At 45.0% G+C, this 15750-nt stretch overlaps 1 protein-coding gene across 1 annotated transcript in view; it reads right to left on the reverse strand.

The window, feature by feature from the left end:
• Nucleotides 1-263: 263 nt before the first annotated feature.
• Nucleotides 264-15750, reverse strand: part of LOC146780157 (hydroperoxide isomerase ALOXE3-like) — a 401982-nt gene continuing 386495 nt past the window's right edge. Inside the window, exons 11-14 of the mRNA XM_085639147.1 lie at nt 4876-4997; nt 3886-3986; nt 2777-2947; nt 264-1092 (exon numbers count right to left, since the gene is read on the reverse strand). Of these exons, the coding sequence (XP_085495273.1) occupies nt 913-1092; nt 2777-2947; nt 3886-3986; nt 4876-4997 (574 nt within the window). The 3' untranslated portion in view covers nt 264-912. The remainder of the gene's footprint in view (nt 1093-2776; nt 2948-3885; nt 3987-4875; nt 4998-15750) is intronic.

Consider the following 15750-nt stretch of genomic DNA (forward strand, 5'->3'; position numbering starts at 1 on the left):
AAGAAAAACCCATATATGAGGCTCATGGGTGTCCTCAAAAGCATGATAAAGTGTGGGGAAATGGTGGGGTTACCATGGTCTATCTTTGTAAGCAGGTTGGCCCCAGTGGTTGCAGCTACCAGTGTTATTGAGGGTCTGAACAGTCACATTCTCTGTTTTCTTCTTTGCAATATTGTAATGTAAGGATGATACTCGCTTCATTTACAAATGCAATAAAGGTGAATATTAAAATAAAATTCTAGGAAAAGAGGGCACACTTTAGAGAATTTGCAAAGCTCGTTTATTAAAGTCTTTTACAATCAAAAACAGATGAACATCAGTGTGCACACATTTGCATTCACGATATTGTTTGCGTGGCTATTTTGGCAAAACGGTGAGCGGTCTGCATCAAGTACACACATCAATTTCTCTCAGCGAACCAATGTTGTCTAAACTTTATTCAGTGATGACACAGCAACCTCTGGTTTCTTCATCTTTTAGGTTCTTCTAAGATAGATGCCTGCAAGATGCCATTCAGATCTTGTTTGTAAATACAATGCCTTGCTTTCCATGGGTGCATTATCACTTTACCTTGCTTTGCTCTTGACACTCATAACCTACTGCAAAAACAGTCTGTGTTTTCTCTTTTGTTTTCAGCACCTGTAACACTGGAGCCATTTTAACTTCTGTTGAAGTGACCCCCGGACCAAGGTCATGTGATGCTGATACTTGGCTGGTCAGATTCTAGAACAGTGTGGGATGTTGGCCAAGGAAGATACAATCCACTGAGTAGTTGTTTGACAGTGTATGGGGGTGTGGGTTGTCCTTGGTAGTTTATCAGTTGAGATGTGGGCTAAGGGAGATGCAATTTACTGAACAGTATGTGGCTTTGGATGGAAGTGCAGGATGTTCTTGTTGGTTGGTTAGTTGCAGTTATACGGAGACGCTGTTTTCAATCATTTTGGGGTTCAGGTAGATGTACTCGATAGGCAGGAGTGCATTTCTGCTTTCAATCTCGGCTGATATCTTGGACAGGCTTTTCTGGAAGGCTTTAATGCAGTGCTTGGGCTTTTCCTCTGTGAATAATTCATCAAGAAATGTGCCTAAAGGCCTCTTTAAAAAAAAGAAATATTTGAAAAAGTTAATATCTCATAAATCAAGAGAGAAGATTAGGGCAGCAGCAAGCAAGGAATGCAGGTGAAGGCTTTCTAAGTGTACAGGCCTAAACATGGAATTGGTATTATTTCTACAAAACTTAACTTACGGAAGATTTTGCCTTCCCACTACAAGTCCACACTACTAGTCTTATTATGAAGACCAAATTGGCATAAAGAGCATTCCACTATCATTTCTACTAGATGCAGCGGAGGCCGGCATGGCTTGCGGATGGCGGGGCGGGCGGGTTGCACGGGGGGGGGTTGGGGTCACGCATATTTTAAAAAATTACAACAAAAAAATAAAATAAACTTACTTTTGCACCGGGTCTTTTGTCCCGCTCCTGTCATCTCTGTCTCGGACGGAAGCACAGCCAGGTCCCACTGACCAATCACAACGCTGCGATGCAGCATTGTGATTGGGAGGCACCCAGGCTACCCTGACCAATCACAACGCTGCAATGTAGCATTGTGATTGGTTTTAAGCGCCCTGATTGGAAGCTCAACAAGGGAATGGGAGGGAGCCTGGGCTTGTTCTCCGTGCAGGCTGTAATGCAGCCTGCATGGAGAATGGGTAAAGTGTGCATGGCTGTTTTGGGTGGGCTGAGGGGGCTGACCAAACCGTCATTGTACACTTATGAGTCGGCAAACCACTCCTCCCCTGCCCTGCTCAACAGAGCAACCCCGCCCACCTCCCTGCCCGCAAATGCAGCAGGAAGCATTAAAATTAAATGACAATAACTTAAAGTTATTACTATTTAATGCTTCTTCTTTGCACTGCTTAAAAGCAGTGGGGCGACGCCGCTGCTGACTAGTTGATGCCACTGAATTCGAGCTCTCCTGCGTCTGAATGCATTTAGAGATGTGAACCCTCCTGGCAGGACTGATAGGCACAAGGAAAGATGAATTTTTCTGAACGTCACATCTAGGTAATTTTTTTGTTCCCAATTTTTAAGACTATGTTGCCAATGAAAGAATTCCGACAAGCAGGAGGACACTCACTTTTCAAGGAGTTATCTGAAGAGATTACAGTCTGACCTAAAAAACCTTGAATACAGTGAAGACTACATCCTCTCTAGACTGTCCTGGTTTTCAAAACAGCATTGTTTGTGAGAACAATAGTAAATTGTGCCATGCATGCTCCTGCTTCCCCCAGTCATTACCTATCGAGAGAGTAAGAATCCAATGCTGTCCCATCCTTGGAGAGTTAATAGAGGGATCATCAGCACACAAGCATGCCCTCTGTCAAGGTCCAGGATTGCTGGCTTGCCTGGATTTTTTCAGAGTCTGGGTAGGGCGAATGGGGCAGGATATTTCATGAAAGCCTAATTTTGAAGAGTTCACCTCTCACAGTTTTTATCAGAAATGTGCATCGTATGACGTTTTTTAAGTTCAAGAAAAGGTTTATTGAAAAGATTAATATGATCATAAATACAGTACTTCACCGTATGAAGTTTAAAAAATGTATCTTGATTTTTTTGTGTGTTTGGTTCAATGGGAAGATGCAGATCACTATTTTTGAGAAACTGACCCTTCTTGCTGCCAAATGTTGGTCCTACCTCCATGTCTATAGCCTGCCCCAGTTTCTCTCTTTACCTATGTAGTGACCCTACCCGTATTTAATGAGAGAATAGAACTCTTACCGGGTCACCAGGCTCGTCACTCAGAATCTTGATAGTGATCATCGAGGAGGTAGTGACGCCCACTGATGGCAGGACCTCGAGGACACTCTCCAGGGTCGCTGTGCCTTTGGTCTTGGGGGGAGGTTGGCGCATTGTGCTGGGATTGTTCGGCATCCAGGAGAGGAAATCGAACTACGATGGCCCAAGCCCGAAAAAAAAAAAAAAGCAGCATGTCAAAGAGGTAATAACTTTTAATGTGTAGTTTTATATAGCGCCAACAGAGCCATGGCTGTCTGAGCGCTTTAGAAAAGAAAAACTTGACTTGAAAAGCCAAAATATGCAACATCAAGAAATATCATTGTTAGAAAGAAAGAGACATAACGTACAAATGTACATGGCTAGAGATAACCTGACAGCCTCAATTCAGATAGGAAAACCTATTTTGTTTACAATTAAAGTCAACACTGGAGATCAGGCTGGAGCAGTATGTGCATAAGACAGGAGGCAGAATGTCTAATGTAGCTTATATAACAGTAATATTGCCAGAACAAGGCTATTTCCAATGATAACAGACCAATAGGTATTTCAATGAGAATTTCCAAAATGATGGGAAAGTGGAGTGGCCCATTTGAGACATCTTTTCCTAGCTTGCAATTCGGTGTGTTTCAAAGCAGATCTTGGAAGCTATGCTTCAAAGGGGGGGAAACTGCCCGCCCTGCGGCCAGCCATGTGTGATGGCTGCTCTGCTTTTCTCCATTCAGATGTGGGCTCTAACTGCCCGCAGGTGCACCAGGACCAGGCCGATTAGCACAAATGTGTACCTATGGGATACCCCTAAACCTCCACGCAGAACAATGGCTTCTGGTAAATTTCTGGACCTCATCATGTAATTTCTAAGGTCCCTGATTCACAATGTGACCTCTTCAGCTCCTTATAAATATGTGTGTACGCGGTAATTATACAGCACCAACTCTGGTCTTTCGGCAGCAGAGAACTGATACCCTCCCCTTGGTTGTTCTCACAAATAATTTCTTAAGGGGTTGAGGAGACAGATGAGTTTTCTAGACTCTAGCATTCCCTAGAGGGATTTTGATCCCCGCTTACAGTAGTAGAAGCACATTCACAATTACCTGCGCATTGTTGACAACAGCATGCTGAGCGGAAGCTGTGAAAATCACCATAGTCAGATACTTGGCCAGTTCTCCGCGGGTCTGCAGCGAAGTTGGCACTCCTGAAAGAACAATGCCGGAAAACCATTCATTATATGTTTGCCTGTGTCAGGACCGGTGTAGCTTGAACCACAACTGTTTATACTTCAGAGATAGCCCAAGGGAATAAAGGTAGACTTGCAGGGGTGTGCTTGTAATGTTATGCCTGTGGGCAGGGGTGTAGCTTGGCCAGTAAAACTGGGGGTTCTTTGGATTTTACAACAATCACGCTGGCATATCATGTTAACATTAATTATATGAGAAGCATGGCATGAGGGGGCTTAAGGGGCAGTGAAAAGGGAGAGGAGTAGGAATTGTTAGGAGTACTTAAAATACATTATTTATTATAATAAGCATGTTTAAAAATCTGCAAAACAGAGACAAGAGTTTGTGTATTGTTGTCTGTGTGTGTATGTAAATCCCATGTGACATCTGAGAGACACCTCACCATACCCAACTGAAAGCATATGTAGCCAACTGTTTATTAGAGAATAAATGTATTAGGGGGATGTTACAGCCCAAACACCTCCCTGATGATACTCCCCTGCTTGTGGTGTAAGTATTTCTAGCAAAGTTCCTAGAATTTCACAATAGTGTGCTATAGTTCAGATCCATTCCTGGATCTGGGGGAAGTGTTTCCTGAGTTACACTAAAATTGCATGTATTGGTATGTTTAAACAAAGATAGTATACAATGAAATTGTCTAGGTTCATTCTAAATTCCAAACAGTATTATAAACCTTTCATTTCAGAATTTTAGATGACACTTCAAGCACAAAAGTTCTTAAAAAGTCTGGATGTTCCATTTAAGCTCAATGTTCTTTGATTCAGTTATCAAGGCACAATTATCCAGAAGAATGTGCATGAAGATGATGAACAACAAAGGCTTAGCAACAAGTTCAACCAATTTTACCTGAGGATTCCCTCTCCAAGAAGCCTTCTTTGAAGATCTCCAATACCCAAGCTTGAAGCTCCGGGTCCGCCTGGACGCTCTCATCACTGTTATAGTAGCAGTCAATAATACTAGATACGTAGCTAAGAGCAATAGAAAATGGAGTAGTATCAATGGGAGAAAGAGCACAAGGAACATTTCCAGGTCGATGAAGATGTACCTCTTACTACAGGAAACTACATCATTGCTCTACTAACATTAATTCTCTATTCATCTATAAGCAATACAGCAATACAGCAATAGTTCGCCCTTGATCTTCTACAAGGCAGTATCTTATGCATTGTAACAGGACTTACCTAATAGGTCTGGGAACTGATGTGTCTCTACCTCCTGCAACTACACTTGTTATCAATGCTCCTGGCCTGCACCTGAGGATGGGGAGAGCACTTTCTCCTCACTGGAAAGGGGTAGGTGCTACTGTCACAGCTCTTTCAGGGGGTCAAATGTGTATTTTCCCCTGGGGATGAGTAACACAGGCCCACCCAATGTGCTGCCTCTCCTAAAGGCCATCATTGCATCCTACGGTACCCATCAAATCAAGGTCATCTTAGGAGATCTGCCATTTCATATTTGAAGCTAATGCACACTGCAGCTCTTTTCCCCTTTTTAGGAAATATGATTGAAATTCAGAGTCTTTATCTCATCTAATGTACTTTGATTTGCTCATAATACCAGTTCAACCAATGTTTAATTGCACAGACAAATCAGACTACCACCCTTTACTCACAAAAATGGGTTTTAAGTTTAAAGCTTAAAGTGCTTGAGCAGAATGGAATCACCTTCTTGCTGTTCTCTTCAATGCATAGCCATGCACTATCTGTTCACAAGCATGTGGCTGCACACCAAGGGCTCAGTGTTTAAAATGCTGTTTACAGAAAAACCTTCACAACCACTTTTACATTCCCCACACAGCATTTAATTCAACTTCCAACATTCACTCATCCACCCACTGCAGTATGACCTATTGACATTCTATCTGCTAGAATTATGTTTTTTTCCTTTTTGGGAATTTCCTTTTTGAATAACATGTATCAGGTTATTGAAACATAGAATGCACATTTATTCATGTCATTATGCATTGCGTTCTGACAATCAAGAGTGCTTGAATATATTTAAGTTGTTTATTGTCAATCAAATTCTCTGTTCTCCGTAATGTTTTTAAGAATGCACTTGGTTTTATAGATTTGATAATTTCCTGTCTCATCTATTGTTTTTAAACAAACCATGGTTCCACATAATGTAATTAAGTGAAAGAGTTACAAGGACTTTATTGCTAACTATTTGTTAATATCGGTAAAGTCGATGTTGATATACTCAATGATACATGTGTGTGTAAGACCGAGATCGCATCATTATTACTGAATTCACCAGTCCCAAACTCTCCATCAACGCTGACTCTGAAATATGTGGTCTGCAGGTCTCTGAGGCCTATGCCTGAGGTTATTGAGTGATAGGTCACAGGTAGGGGGACATGTAACTAGCAGGCAAATGGAAACTCAGATCAATCCCACACATAATTGCATCGATACTACAATGGTTCAGGAAAATTTACCCCAATAAAGCACACATGGCTGGAATGGTGCACACATTCCCAAAAATATCATAGAGTCAGATGCCACATGAATTTAAGAAACCCAGCCAATCAGAACAGAACACACAGTATATGCAGCGATTATGTGCCTCTCATGCGGGATATCTGGACACGCCACCCACTGGTCCACCTTGTGTCCACGCAAGATTGAGGCCTACCTGCAATTGTTCTCAGGGGCCTTATTTATGACACCAAAGACAGGACCTACATACCATACCAAAAAAGGATTGACAGAAACTGTTTATGATACCCAAAGAAATTAATAAAACATTGTTCATATCGATTGTGCTTTGAGTCAGTCCTCGGGACCGTTTCTGTACTCCTGGCCACAGTGTTTAATCAAGGCAACTGTTCCTGTTTTGTCAAACACCTCTTGTCTTCTGTTTTTCAAGGTAAATTAATATTTGAGCAACATTTTGCCGAGCCAGCCAGAAGACATTGATATCTCGAACCCGACTGCAGCTGAAGGAAGGGGACCTCACCTGGACAGATTCACATTTGCGCAGCAAGGAAGGTGAGTAGAAACCACAATTGATTGGAAGTTCTGCTGAATCTGCGCAGCGGAGGTCCATCCTGAAGCCTCTGTCACTGTGGGTAAGAGTGGGCAAGAGACCTCATCTGATCCACAGGTCTAGCATTTGGTGTATCGCAAACTAAGGAGCAGCTCAAAAATGTACCCTCAGCGCCTTGCCACTGACAGAAATCTGGCCTGTTACCTATTTTATGCATACGAAATGAGGAGTTGCAAGGCCTTTCTTGTTGGCTTTCCCACGAAGGGTACCTTTTCTTCAATAGTCAGCAGGCTAGGAAAAGTGAATATTGGTTCTCGCTTGGACTGTTGGGTGAGATACATATGGAACGTTTGGCTCCGGTTGTGATACAAGGACCGCTTGGACCCCTGGGCATCTTACAGATGGTATGCATGGTCCCTGGGTGTGATATAGGGCCGGCAGCTCAATACTATTTCTTAGTCTAAAAGGGTTTTCTCAGAGCTACCGGTTTCTTAACGCTGTTGGTATATGAAAGAAGTAAGAGGTGTTGTTCCCTTGAAACGCTGGGCGTGACATAGATGGTACACTAAGCCCTTGGGTGCCAAACAGGGTGCAACTCAGACATTAGGGAAAATATTTGAAGTGAACCTGGGAGATTAGGTGTAGCTGGTATTTGGCCAAGAAAGGCCTGTGGTTGTCAAGTTAGTCCATTTTCTCCGCAATAATTGTTACTTTTTTGTCCCGGAGCCGATAATGACACACTATCAGGCTCATTAGTCACGTGTACTGCACAGAGCTTCCCCTGGTCAAAGAATAGCAGGCATTAGGAGCGGGCTAAGGCATTTCTGAGAAAGTCATCATTTTTTCTCGGCCAGTTTTTTTTATTATACTTGAAACTGATTTATCAATCAATCAATCAATCAATCAGGATTTGTAGAGTGCCTCTGCTTCACCCCTGATGGTCTCGAGGAGCTGTCGGATCATCCTGCCTGTTCCCCTATTGGTTGAGCATCCAGGTCTTGAGGCCCTTACTGAATTGCTGAAGCAATGGTGAGGCTCTGAGTGGCAGGGGAGGGCATGGCAGGTGTTGGGTGCCAGATGGGAGAAGGAGCGGCCTCTGCTGTTTGTCCAGCAGATGCAACGGGTGGTAGCTAGGGCAAAGAATCCAAATCTGAGTTTCCTGGTGCGCTGGTGAAAGGTCATGGGTTGGTTGAGGTACGCAGGTCCATCTTTGTGTACTGCCTTGTATGAGTGGGTGAGTAGCATCTCTTCATGACTGGAAGCCAGTGGAGTTTCCTGAGGTGAGGGGTTTGTGTGCATCCATCTGGAGAGGGGAAGGATGAGCCTGGCTGCTTTGCTCTGGATCTTCTGGAGTTTCTTTATGAGTTGGGCTGCTATTCCAACATAGAGGGGGTTGCTGTAGTCGAGTCTGCTGGTGACGAGAGCCTGTGTGACAGTTTGCCTGGTGTTGGTCAGGTGCCATATGAAAACCTTCCTGAGCATTCATAGCATGAGGAAGCAGGCGGTGGAGATGGTGCAGATATGCTTTTTCATGGATAGCTCGCTATCAGAGATGATGCCGACGTTGCAGGCATGTTTGCCTTTCTCAAAGATGAGTACTTCTGTCTTGTTGGTATTACGTTTGAGACAGCAGTTGTTCATTCAGTCTGCAACATTCTTCATGCATCTTTGGAACTTGTAGTTGATGGTTCTTGGATTGTTAGTCAGAGAGAGGATGAATTGGTGGTTTTCGGCATAGCAGATGATGTTGAGTTTGTGACTTTTGACAATGTTGTCCATGGGGGTCATGAATGTGTTGAAGAGGGTTGGGCTGAAGGATGAGCCTTGCAGTAAACCACAGGTGATGTTCTTAGAGAGCGTGGAGTAGGGAGGGAGGATGATTTTCTGCATTTTTCATGTGATGCAATCCAATGAGGGCTGCTCCATAGATTCTGATCTGGTGGAGCCTGTTCATCAGTGTATGGGGGAATACGTTGTCAAAAGCTGCTGAGAGGTGGAAGATGATGGGAGCCACTGTTTATACCTGGTCTAGCAGCATTTGGATGTCATCTGTGGTTGCGACTAGAGCTGTCTCAGTGCTGTGGTTTTTGTATGTGAAGCCAGATTGGGAAAGGGTCCAGGAGGTTGTTGTGGTTCTCCACCAGATGTCTAGTAAGCTGGATGTTACTTGCCTTCTCAATGACCTTGACTGCAAAGGGGAGCAAAGAGATAGGACAGTAGTTCTTCAGTTCTCCTGGGTCCACGGTTAGCTTTTTCAGCAAAGTCTTCATATCAGCATGTTTTCAATTCTGGGGGAAGTGGGCTGTCATGGAGTGGAAGGATCTCATGATGGTTGCCATTTCCTTCTCAGTGAGGGGGTTCCACAAGGTAAACTGGTGTGGGTTGCCATCAGTCGGCATGAGGAAGTTGATGCATTCTGCGGCAGGGGGTTGGGTTGCAAACTCTTGGTAGATGGTGTTAATTTTGTCATGGATAAGGTCCGCAAGGGCATCGCAGAGATCTTGCGAGGGTGTGATGTTGTCTTCAATTGCTAAAGGGGTGGTGAATTCCTTTACTACGTTGAAACGTTCCTTGCAGTTGTTGGAGCTGTCATTGATGTGGGTGGCTAGGGCAGTCTTCTTGGTGTTTTTACAGGAGGTTGTGGTATGGGATGAAGGCCGCTTTGAAGCATATTTGGTGCTCGAGGGTCTTACTGGTGCGCCATCTTTTTCCTGTGTCTGTGCAGTTGTGTTTCTGGGTTTTTAGTTCTTCCGTGAACCAGTTAGGTTCTCTTGTTAGTTTCTTGGGTTTATGCTTCCTCAGGGCGAATTTTCAGTGCTTACTGTGATCCAGTTTGTGAAGTTGTCCATTGCTTGTTCTGTGTCCTCAGTGGTGGTGGGTAGGTGGGAGTTGAGGGTGTTGGTCCAACATTGTTCTGATACCTTTGGCCAACTGTGACATGTTTCGCTGGTGGTGGAGGAGGGGGTGTCGAGGGGTCTGAGAAGATGAAGTGGATGCATTGGTGGTCAGTCCAGGGGAGCTCTTTACTGTGTTTGTATTTCACTCTGTTGCTGACTGCGAATATTCAGTCAAGTGTGTGTCCTGCAATGTGGGTGGGGTCGGTGACCAGTTGCTTGAGTCCGAGGTTGGAAATACTTTCTAGGAGGGGTTTCAGCCATGTTGGTGTCATCCGTTTATCTATGATGTTGTGGTGCTGAGAATTAATGCAACTTTGTGCTGTCCTAAGTACTGTATTTCATCGAGTCAAAGTGGTATATGAAGTTACCGTTATTTCTCAAATCGTCATATGCCAAAGCAAAGGTCATTTTTCTATTGAATACCACATTTTCATGTCATTTTAACAATTGCCCTCTCTCCTAGGTAGTAACCATACATATGCATTGTGATTTGTGTTTGTGAAATGTTCATGCTGGTGCACTCTATTCTTCAAACCAAAACTGATTATTTCTCTAAGAAAGTCGTGGATTCAGCTAGCAAAACCAAAGAAATCTTCTCTATAGTCAGTGAGCTATCCAAACCTGATAGAATAGTACCCAAGCTAATCCCTTCTCAACCCCTTTGTGACTCACTCAACTCATACTTTATGGAGAAGATTACTGCCATTAAAGCTAGCATTCCGACCTCTATTACCCTAGTCAACTTTCTTAATACCGGTGGTCTGTTGCCCCTGCTGACTCTGTTTCCCCATATCTCTTTAGAAACCTTTCTGGGTCTACTAAAAAGAGTTGGCTCGGGGTCCCCAACAGATTGCTGCCCCCCTCATGTCCTCCAGGAGGCCTTCTCCAGGTGCCCTGACCACCCTCTCTCTCTCTTAAACAAATCACTGGAAGAGGGCATAGTTCCTGACCTCTTTAAAACTGCGGAAATTATCCACATCTTGAAGAAACCAGGTGCTGACCCCTCTGCCCTGGCAACTACCGCCCTATCTCATTACTACCTTACCTTGGAAAGGTCTTAGAGGCCTATGTCTCAATTCAACTAAGTTCCTTTGTGGAACAGCATCACATCCTGGACCACAACAGGCCGGCTTTCGACCCTCTCACTCCACAGAATCTGTCATCCTGACAGTCATGGACGACCTTAGAGGGGGCGCTGATAGAGGGCTTACCCAGGCCCTGGTTCTCCTGGATCTGTCGGCAGCTTTTGACACGGTCGACCATAACATCCTTTTGGACCGTGTCAACAATGCCGGGATCCAGGGCGTGGCTCTAAAATGGCTCTCCTCTTTTCTCAGTAACCGATTTCAATCGGTCCGCCTCGCCAACCTCTCCTCAAAGAAGATGGAACTCTCCTGCGGAGTACCTCAGGGCTCCACCTCTCCCGCTTCATTTCAATCTCTATCTCCTCCCGCTAATTTCCTCTCTACGGGACAGGAAAGTTGTGACATACAATTATGCGGATGACCTCCAGTTGGTTTTCAACATCAACCTCCACCCTTCCTCGCTGACCCATTTCCAAGACACTATGATCTTCATTAGCGAGTGGATGAATGGAAATCAACTGAAACTCAACCCAGACAAAACGGAACTGATCCTCACGGGCGGACCTGCTAACCCATGGAACTCCAACTTCTGGCCATCCTCTTTAGGCAACCCCCGTCCCCCGGCCAGCTCTGCCAAAAATCCAGGTATAGTGGTCAGCAACGATCTATCAATGAAAGCCCAGATCAGCTCGGTGGTCTCTGCCGGCTTCTTTCATCTATGCAGAATCAAGAAAATCAGCAGATTCCTGTCTCAGGAAGCCTTGACTTTAGTAATTTTATCTCTGGTCATCTCCCGACTTGATTACTCCGACTGCCTCTACGTAGGCATCCCGGCGTAGCAGCTTAGATGCCTCCAACTTGTCCAGAACCAGGCTGCCAGATTGATTTTTCATCAGCCTAGATGGCACCGTATTCGGCCTCTGATGAAAGGCCTCCACTGGCTGCCTGTGGCCAAGCGCAGACTCTTCAAGTTGGGATGCACAATCTTCAAATCTCTTTATGGGAACAGCCCAGCCTTCATCTCATCTAAAATTATACGTTACGTTCCCACTCGCAACCTTCGATCCACTCACCTGAATCTGCTAGTCAACCCCACATTCAAACGCAAAAAACTGAGTGGTGCCCGCTTTGGAGTCTTGGCCCCGCAGCTCTGGAACTCGCTCCCGCTGGAGTTACGGACGACCATCTCCTTTGCTTCGTTCAGAAAACAGCTGAAGACTTGGCTGTTCTCTCAGGCCTACGACAACTAGCCCTCTCCTCTAGTGCTGCCACATGTCTCTCTTAGCGCCAAGAAACCGTTGGTGAACGTGCGCTTGACAAATGCCCTTTAACATAACATAACATAACATAACATAACATAACATAACATAACATAACACCTGTAAATAGTACTGAGCTCTTAGTAAAGTAGTTAGAACTAATAACCTCTGTGCATAAACATTTCCATGATCAGAGTAGAACTTAAGATTCCCTAAATAAGAGCAACTCGAGTGCATCTGTCTTCCAAACCTATCCAATTTATCATGGAAGCGTCACTAAAACACATTTAAATCTGAGTACCCAAGCAGGCAAAAAAACTAGAGGTTTGCCAAGAATGGCACACACATACTAAGGCACAGGAATTAACTTGGCCAGAAGAGGGAATCTTTGACACTAACATAATCGCACATACAGACCAAATATTTAATGCAAAAGAAGGACAGGAGAGAGGCACTATTAGAACTATGGCCCATTTTTGAAAGAGGCACAGACTAATAATTATATCCCACCATCAGCAAGTAAAGCGTCCTCACCTCCACTGCCATATGCAGGAATGTAGGTGCTCCCCCCGATGCCTGCTATTCCCATAATAAGTTATACCAATCCTCTTGTGAAGGGAGCCAAGAGCCTTTCAACTGAACCATGAACTGTTAGATCTAGGCATGCAGGCCAGCAGGCCAAGGAAATCCCAGCACCACCTCAGTCCAGTACTAGAGATTCCCTAAGTTCAACCCCCCCATTCATTGCGTTCAGCCCTTCGTGCACCAATGATACGGAAAACATGCACTCCCACTGGTTCGGGTGAACACCTGCAGGTAACAGGGAGATTCTTATCAGTTCCGGACAAGGATACAACTAGCGGGGGTGAGGAAAGAGGTCCTATCCTTCCAGGATCTGATGAAGAGTTGGGAGTGTTGGGATTTGCACAGGTAGCCAAAGAAACAACAGGAAGTGATTTTGAGCACAAAATTCGACCAAAAAGAGAGAGCTTGCACCATAGAAGCACCACAAGAACGCAGAGCAGTGTGCCCACCATCTGTGGAGGGCAGAGTAGGTACAGAGCATCGCTGGGGGAAGAGTCTGGGGCAGAACTAGAAAAGTTTTTGGCTGGGATCTGAGTCTCACAGATCGATAATGTAGGAGAGGGGATGATCAGGAAATAAGAGACCAAGGGAGCCTGGTGCTAACTCGACTAAGACACAGGAGAAGTAGGATGGCACTTCTGAGGGAAGCAGCAATTAAGAAGTTTGCTGCTCCTCCCATAAGCGCAGGACAGATAAACTGACCCCAATGGAGATAGTAACCCAAGAGGAAAGCAAGATCTTTGCATAAACATTTTGCCACTTGCTATCCTGCTGGACCTAGGAGAAGGACCAGTACGATAGACCCTGGCTGGAGGAGGGATCCTTCGAACCAGAAGACATGGTCATTGCAGAAGACTGCATCTAGCACGGAGGGAGAGATTCCAAGTGGAATTTCCAGTACATGTAGGATTGCCTAAGACAATAGGATGGCTATGCTATGGAGAAGCCAGTGGAGCTACCCCAAGCCAAAATGTACCCACTACTGGAGAAGGGCACGTCAGGGACCATCTATGTGCCATGGGAAACAACATTTACAATGCTGTTTTACAATTAAATACCATTACAACGGGGTTGTTACAACAACGGCGTTGTTAGTACACAATACCTGTACATTGCAAGTCATTAGAACAACTTGCTGTAGGGGGCGCTAAGGTATTGGATATGAAATCCAACACCTTCCCTGCTGTTGCGAAAACTGGAGTAGGAAGAGTAACTAATACTATTCCTAAGTCCAGCGCGCCTCCTACTGCAAGTCATTGTCATGACTTGCAATGTAAGGGCATTACGTACGAACAACGCCGTTGTTGTAACAATCACATCATAAAAGTACGCGTTGTAATAGCATGCGATGTAACATGCTATATTCATGTGCCATGGACTCAGATGGATAAAGAAGGGCTAAGGATCACATTGCCACCCTTGCTGGATGGAGTCAGGGAAATGGATCTTATGTTTTGAAAAGAACACCACAGGAGTAAATCTAGCGATAAGCAATGTTAAAAGTCTGCGAAGTAACCTCATCGGAGAGCAGACTAACACGTTGTTTGCCCGAGCTTGCATCCCAGCAGTCACGTTGACAAACACCGAGCATGATGGGGCACTTTCAATTCACACAGGCACCACATATAGACAGCCCTGAGGGAAATGTTCCCTGCCTGCCCAGATGTGGAAGGGTTGATGGCAGAAACTATGAAACTTGGGGAGACCATGGCTAATTTTCTGAATCTTATGAGGGAATGATGGGGACTAGAGACAGGAGAGCCATGGACGGATATGGGTCCTAAAGTTGCATTCTTTTATAATTTCCTCAAAAAGAGACTGCCCACCAAGATACAGAATTGTGTCGACAGCGCAGTGGTGTTAGATTCCAAACCCTGGTGGGAGAAACAGAACCACATTTTGCACTATTACAAAAAGAAACAAGAGAAGGATAAGGAGAAACAGGAGCAAACCCAGAGAGACACCACTAGGTTGGTGCAAAATAAATTGAAAAATACCGCCCTCAAGGGAACTGCATTGCTGTGAGCTTTAAAATAGTACCAGTATTGATCGGGGCTCCTCTGCAAAACCACAAAGGGTTTAAACACAGCTATAACGGCAGACCTCGGGGAGGTTGGCAGCAGCCAGATATTAGAGAATGTTACTATTGCCACAGACTGGTCCACATGGCCAACAGATGACCACTAAAGGTATATCACGAACATAGGTCGAGGCGCATGGTCAGTCCCAGAAAAATACCCATCCACAAAACCGAGCCCAGAGAAACCCAAATGGAGCTTGCACTCAGCCACAGGGAAGTCTGTCAGCCACCATAATACGGATCAATTAGTTAAGCAAACATTGGGCAACAGCAACAACAGACAGGCATCCCAACCCAACCGGGACCGGGGTCCCAACCACGGCAGTTAGGGCTAACTGGGGAGGAAATGCTTTCGCACAAACACAGAATCCAAACATGTAAGAAGTAAAAACCTCCAATGCATATCACCTTTTTTACCCACACCCAAAGGTTTTCTGTACCCAAAAATAAAAAGAAGGACCAATGACACAATACTAGTAATTCAAGCCTTTACGTGTCTGTGGGAACTCATGGCTGCTGGATGTGCTTTGTTGATCAGTTATCCTCACTAGAATTCATCATTTAAGGGTGCCTGCGGGAGCCTAGGCCCACTCTGCTTCTGATCCCCCAGGGTAGGGCTGGATAACCACACCCCAGAGGGGAGGGGAGTCTGATGAGGGGCAGGGCAGCTCCCTGACCACCTTTAAAAACAGGCACCCAGGTCCCCGCAACCAAAGTCAACTGGGACGGGTTCTGATCACCTGCTTGGAGGAACCCAATACTCGGGCACCCAGCGCCACCATAAAAACAGAAGCCTCCAGTCAAATGTATGCTCCCTTTTAAGTTCC

The sequence above is a fragment of the Triturus cristatus genome, chromosome 12 (assembly GCF_964204655.1).
Source record: "Triturus cristatus chromosome 12, aTriCri1.1, whole genome shotgun sequence".
In the NCBI taxonomy this organism is placed as follows: Eukaryota; Metazoa; Chordata; class Amphibia; order Caudata; family Salamandridae; genus Triturus; species Triturus cristatus.